This window comes from Colletotrichum siamense (assembly GCF_013390195.1).
Source record: "Colletotrichum siamense strain Cg363 chromosome Unknown KSG_Cg363_contig10, whole genome shotgun sequence".
In the NCBI taxonomy this organism is placed as follows: Eukaryota; Fungi; Ascomycota; class Sordariomycetes; order Glomerellales; family Glomerellaceae; genus Colletotrichum; species Colletotrichum siamense.
This window is the reverse complement of record NW_023501023.1, coordinates 2,223,344-2,230,153: the sequence shown is the minus strand read 5'-3', so window position 1 is coordinate 2,230,153 and position 6,810 is coordinate 2,223,344. Positions and strand designations below refer to the sequence as shown.

The window sequence follows — 6,810 nt, the reverse complement described above, 5'->3', positions numbered from 1 at the left end:
GTGCGTGCGTTCTGTCTGTCTGTCTGTCGCCTGTCGCGTCGTGTGTGACGGTGTCCTGTCCTGTCCTGTCCTGTCGGCCGCCTGTTGCAGGTTCACGCTTCATAGCGGTCCATCCCGGCAGCTTGGGTCGAGACAGAATAGAGTTTTCATAGAGCATTCGACCCTGCCCTGTCCTTCCGCGCCCTCATGTCGTGGTTTGCTTCGCGCCCCAATAGTTCGCAGGCGTTTGATGATGGAATGGGGCCAGCTTGGGTTAAGTTGAAGCATGAAGCCAGTCGGGTCTGCGGTCTGGATCGTCGTCGCTCGCCCGGTCTACGGATAGGGTAAATACCTAGACAGCAGGCAGAAGAACGGCGCAGAGGTTGTTTGATAAACGGACGAGACGTCGTGGGGAAATCGTCCGTTCCAGGCAGACTTCGGTGTTTGAACGAGACGTGGAATCTGTGTCCGTAAGGTACCTACCGTCCAGCCAAAGTGGAGAAACGGAGGAACCTGACGGATTAGATAAGCACCCAGACCCAAGACGGTCGGGGTTGCTTACGGAATACGGTGAAGTACTGCATACAAGCACAAGTACAAGCACAAGCAAGTACCCTGCCTGCCGGAAGAGCATGCAGGAGTACCTTACCTTACCTACCTACACCCTGCTGATGAGCTGAGGCACCTTCCTGTCCCAGGCTCTCTCTCTCTCTCTCTTTCTCTCCTCCTCACTGTGTGTCTCTGAGAAGGTACATCCTTCATTTACAGGGCGCATAGCAGGCCCAACACGGACACACAACAAGCCCGCTGGAAGTGGAAGCGCAGTGCAGGGCGGGCAGTTGCAGGTGCGGTTGCAACTCCAGGGCATGGCTGGGTCGAAACAGGGCTCTATCCTGCTGCTGCTGCTGCTGCTGCTGCTGGATGAACTCACGCTTTCCCACTCAGTTGGGACCGGCCGGAACACTAAGTGGAATCATCAGCAACCACTGACAGCGAGATGGACTGCTTTGAGTCCCGATATCCCCGAGGAAGCCCCAAATTACTGCTGGGGGGCCCTCCTTCAGTGGCAGGTAACTCCCTCTAGGCTCTCTTTCCCTGCAGAGAATGGTCAATGGATGGTCCTCCGTGATGCCCTGCGGCGGGTAAGTGTTCACTTCATCCATCTTTCCGTACCTACATCCATACATCCATCCACTTACATGATACATACCTCTTTCTCTCCTCCATGACAGGCTCTGCTAGTCATTTCTCCTTTTCCGCTCATCGGATTCCAGTCCGGCAACTGTGCATCCCGCCCCGGTGTCCACCTTCTCTGCAACTCATTGAATCACTAAAGGCTGGTTATCCTGACTCTCCCATCTTCTCTCTCCTCTCTTTCCCTAGGCCCTGTACAGAGCACGCATACAGCCCATCATTTTGCCCCCCTTCAAGGTGATATGCGCGCATATGATAGTCGCTGCAGAAGCGGGCTCCTGACTGATTGACTGACAGACTGAGGCTCCAGTCTCTGTTGATTACGCACTCTTCTTCTTGGCTCGTCGCAATCTCTTCACATACCCAGCACCTCAAGACGTCAACGCAAACCAAACATCTCCACCAGCATCCTTCTTGAAGCCACCTGCGCAACACAGAAACGACGTCTGTCTGTCTGTCTTTCGCGGTTCGCCACGCCTTAGCGCACTTACTTATCCTGCACTTACAGTCGCTTGTCTCATCCAGGGTCTTGACAGCTCCTGACTCGCCCTGCCATGGCCCATGGTCGCAGCCCTAAGGCAAGCCATGTCTGCCAGCTCATCGGCGTCCAGCCCTCTCAGACCGCATCGCATCGCATCGCATTTCGGGCAACAATGGACTTGAGGCCAAGGATGCTTCTTTGCAAGACATCCCGTCGTTGTCCATTGCTTCACTTCACTTCCTACCTCAGTACCAACCTAGGGCTTGCTTTCCTGCGGCCATCCTCCGTACCTTACTGCACAGTACCACGGCCAAGGTATCCATCCGCAAGGTAAGAGGAAGGCATATGATTCTGGCCTTACCTACTGCATAGGTACATAGCTAAACCGGCACTCTCCACTCCAGCTGCAACTCTGCAGTATCCCACCTTCCCCCTCCAACCCCTCCTTTGAGTCTCTCTTGACTCCTCAACTCCCGTCGCCTGCTTGCTTGCTTGAGTGTGCTTGTCGTCTCCTCTCCCCCGCCCGCCTCATATCTCTCCCGGCTTCATTCCTGCTTTTTGCCATCTCCTTCTCCGCCTTCGGGGCAGAAAATCGACGATACGAACAGATGACACAGCCGTGACTGAGAGCCAGACGAACAGGGCTTTCCCTTCTCCTTCATTCACACTCACTAACCGCACACACCCCTTCCTCTGGCTCCCAAAGTACGGATACTTGGACGCAGGCAGGACGAGGTACGTTTGTGCCGTGTGCCACCTCTGGCGCAAAGCAGAGCACACGGCCCCTGGGTCTACCCAATGATGAGGCGGCATCGACGCCTTCGTTCCTCTCTCCCGGGTCCCCACCAACCCACGTCGTCAGGTTTGACCCGGCAGAGCGGGCGAAGGATTCCTCCCCCTCCCCTCCGACGCCGACGCCCTTGCCCTCTCCCGCTGCCCGCACCACTGATGTGCGCAGCCACCCCACTGACGCTGGACGGTCAGCGACTAGCATACCTAGGAGGTATCCGTACTTGCAGTGCCTTCGCCCTGTCTTGCTTGCCGTTTCTTTCCCGTGTACTGCGTAGTAGTGTACTCTGGTACATACTGCGGTACGGTCTGCGCTGGATCTGGATCCAGGGGCAGCAGGCCCATAGGCACCATGATGAGCCAGTGAGCTCAGCCAGCGAACACAGTCCAGGAGCCCTTCTCACGTCTCTGCACCAATACCCTCCCATCACATCGCGGACTTGCCTCCGTGATGATCTGCCTGCGCATAGAAATGTTCTAGGACGAAGGGCCATCTCCACAGTGGAAACAACCCACCATCTGACTTCCTCTTCCAGATCACCAGCAGCAGACACAAAGCCCTCTCGCCATTTTGCTCGTGGAAAGACAGCGGCACTATCAGTTGTGATGCATGTATCCGTCCACATATCCGTACTCTTGCCTGATAACTGGTCTGTCCCATCTATCGAAAAGTGTGATATGGGCAGAAAGATATGCGAGACGCCTCATTAAGCCTCGAGCGCTGGCTGGCTCCCATCCATCTGTAGGTGCTCTCTTGGACCGGGCTGGCGCCATGTATCCGCGCTACCTAGCCCATGGGCAGTCATGTACCTTGACTACCTTACTTGCCTACGGTCTACCTACTGACTGAGGAGGTGCTTCTTAAGTTCTTAGGTTCTCGTCCACGCTAGAGAGGGCCACAGCGACCCGTGCAGGACAGGGACTCGGGGGGCATAAGGCACCATGACCTTGCCATTCATTCATCCATCCACATCCCATCCATCTCCATCTCCATCCATGCCTTTCACATTCTGCTGCCCGTCTCCCTTCCCCTTGCTACAACCCTCTTCACTTATCGTCGCCGCTGCCGCCGTGCTTGTTGTTGTCGTTGTCGTTGTCGTCGTCGTCGTTGATCAACGTCCTCATCATCGTCGTCGCAAAACGAACGTCACTGCCCTGCCTGCCCCGCGGGCTCAGCCAAAGTTCCCTCCCTCAGCGTGCTGCGCCCCAGCTCTGCGTCGCTTGCGCGCGTTGCCGCTTCGGTCCCCTGTCACCAACGACCGTCGGAATCACCACCTTGCGACACCGTCGCCGAGAGATAGAGACAACTCTTTGAGAGCAAAGCGTCTTCTCCCCGCACAGGTCACCCGCCGAACAGGACGGTTTCTCTCACGCTACAACCTGAGCTTCATCCTTTTGTCAGCAACATCTTTTCTAGTATCTTCACCTTCCAGGAGCTGGAGACGAAGACGAAGACGAAGCTCTACTACGTCGGAATCTGGTTCCGCTGCACTTGACAGACAATCGGTCGTCCACAATTACGCCATACTTGACAGACGCCGGCAGCGTTACACAAGCAACCTCACCTCACTCTCTTCTCCTCGATACCAGACAGTCAAACTTGGATCAGACTCGGACGACTTGCCAGTGTGCCTACCTTGCCTACTACCATTCCTCGCCGTGGCCAGGTCCCCGGTGGTCCCCAATTATCCAGCCGGTACGTATCCTCTGCGACGTTCTTCAACTTTGCTCTACACATCCCTTCCCCAACCCTTGTTCTTCTTGATATCCTTAGTCTTTCGTGGTGGTGGTGTGCCTTCACAGCCACCAAGCGGCGGCGGCGACGGCGTCCAGACACCACCATCAGACACAACCACAACCCTTTCATCCTTCATAACATGGGCTAGCCCCCCGTCACGACGCATGCCAGAGATCCCCCAAAGGAAGTTGAATCGAACTCTGATCCGCTTCTTCGAGGCTTCTTTTGGCCGCTCGCGGTCGCGACTCTCTGCCCATCCCGATTAAAGCACTCTGCACTGCCCAGACATCCTCCACCAAATAAACCCTCGCCGTTGTCTCGGGTCCCTCCTTGTCGCCCGCTCCAGTTTATTTTTTTTTTCTCTTCATTCTCCCTCCCGTCTTCTCCAAATCTCCAAGACACACGGCGGACACACTTTGTTCTGCGCCCTCCGTCATTCGTTCTCGCCTCCCCTTCCCACCCCTCCAGATCGACGTTTTCGTCCAACTTTTTCCTTATTCAGCCTGTCTCTTACCCACAAGCGGCTCGCCCGCTTCCCGTGCCGCTTCGGGACTTTTATTTTCTGACGGTTGGGATCAGAAGCGCGATTGCCAATCAGGGACGTCATCGCCGGCATTTTGGTCTTGGTGGAGGGGTCCCTGATTTGATTTTTTCGCTCTCTCTACCCCCCTCGACGCCCCCTCCGAACGTTGGGGAGCCAAGACTTGAAATCGCCTCGCATTGCCCTTGCGCATCACAACACCCTTTGCGCCCAACTTTGAATATCGCCGACATACTTGCTCATCCCCGACTCCGAAGCTCGACTCCCCCCGGCTTTGAATCCCCATCTGGTAATACACTCACATGTGTTCGCCGGTCACGCCTCAACTTTGCCTGTAACTATTAGCTCACGATGAACTCGCCTCCGAACTCATTCCACCAAGTATCACCTGAACATCTTACAACGCATCTCACCTCAGTCTTTAGCGACCCCTTAGATCACCAAAATCCCGGAAAGAGGCGCAAAGTCGACGGTCCTCCTTCGCCGGAAGACTATGCCCCTGCAGCCATGTCACCACCCAGCTCAACCGATACTGCCATCACCGTCGGATCTCACAATGACGAGGGGCGCGAAACCGAGAGCTTGTCCGAGAGCGTGCTAGAACACATGTATGAACATAGACTGCGATACCATGCATACCGCGCTGGAAAATACGCCTTTCCCAACGATTTGGTCGAACAGGACCGCGACTTCATGAAGCATCTCATCAGCAACCTTCTTTGTGACAGATGGTATCTGTCACCTGTGGACGACGTATTAGCAAGAGGTGGCGAAGTGCTTGACCTTGGTATGTCTGCGATATCAAATAAGTGAGGAGGTGTCGGGGTTGGACGTGCTACCGCTGCTGGCATTTGCTGAACTTCCTCGCTTGGGACGTACCATGAGATTTGCCATGGCTAGTTCCAAACGGCGGGAAGCATCGTTGTGATGCCGGCAGTGGATCAGCACCGTCGCAATCAGCCTCGATTTGGGGTTGTTGACTGACCGTATGGATTGCAGGTACCGGTCCTGGTCATTGGGTTCTTGAAGGTGAGCATTGTTCGGCTCTTCTGCGCAGGCCTTGTTCATCACGCACGCAGCTGCTGCTGGATATGTGATGCGCCATCATGTTGAAGCATACTGACAAAGCTTGGCACAGTCGCGGAGTGGTTTCCTGACTCAACGTTCCTCGGTATCGACCTGTCACCTATTCAGCCCTCGGAGGTGCCTCCCAACGTTCATTTCATGGTGGATGACTTTGAGCACGAGAACGGATGGGCACTGGACGAAGAGTTTTACGACTTTATTCACCTCCGTCACACACTTCACTCAGTGCGAGATCGCATGGAGCTCATGAATCGAGCCTACCGGTGAGTCATGGCAAATCAATATGACTGTACAACATGCTGAATGCCATTCAGACACCTCAAGCCCGGTGGCTGGTTCGAGATTCAAGAACTCGAGTTCTCCCCCCTCTGCGACGACGGCACAACACCCGAGGGTGATGGCTACGGCTTCCGTGTTTTCACTAATTACTTGGAGGCGGGAATGAGAGCATTGGGATCGGAAATGCACGGTATCCGATACGCCGCCGACGAAATGCGATTGTCGGGCTTCGAAAGCGTCCACGAGGACAGACGAAAGTGTCCGATCGGCGACTGGGCCGCTAAGCCTGAATTACGTGAGGCTGGCGGTTTAATGCGGAGGACAATCGAGGACGGCCTGAAAGGTCTGGCGACACGGCCTTTCAGAGCTCTACAGTGGACGGAGGTGCAGATCGAAATTTTCCTCATGAACGTGAGGCCACACGTTGCCAACAAGGGATTCCACGCTTACCTCAACCACCGAACTGTATACGGACGAAAGCCGCTGAACGCACCGAGACGAGCCTGAGTCTAACGGACGATGAGGGGATGAAAGATGGTACAAAAGGACGACGTTTTTGGTGATGGGACATGGCGTGCCCGCGAGGGTGACGCAGAGTCGCGTACTGGGGCTTTCTATCATCTTTTTCCCGGGATTGGACGCTTCCTCTCCCATTCTGTACTTGCTTTGCACACGGGTGTATCAGGGGCATTGCATCAGGGGTCCAGCTGGCGGGCTGGCAAT

At 55.4% G+C, this 6,810-nt stretch overlaps 2 protein-coding genes across 2 annotated transcripts; both read left to right on the top strand.

Moving 5' to 3' along the window:
• Positions 1 to 3,439: 3,439 nt before the first annotated feature.
• On the top strand, positions 3,440 to 4,447 carry CGCS363_v014478 (uncharacterized protein; the record flags this gene model as incomplete). The annotated part of the gene is made up of 1 exon (XM_036646327.1): positions 3,440 to 4,447. One exon carries the CDS (start codon positions 3,440 to 3,442, stop codon positions 4,445 to 4,447), a length of 1,008 nt encoding a protein of 335 aa, XP_036488723.1.
• Positions 4,448 to 5,073: 626 nt separating this feature from the next.
• laeA-2 (Secondary metabolism regulator laeA) lies at positions 5,074 to 6,594 on the top strand (the record flags this gene model as incomplete). Its single annotated transcript, XM_036646326.1, has 4 exons — positions 5,074 to 5,509; positions 5,722 to 5,751; positions 5,861 to 6,071; positions 6,123 to 6,594. The coding sequence occupies 4 exons, from the start codon at positions 5,074 to 5,076 to the stop codon at positions 6,592 to 6,594; spliced, it is 1,149 nt and encodes a 382-aa protein (XP_036488728.1).
• Between the last annotated feature and the right edge of the window lie 216 nt (positions 6,595 to 6,810).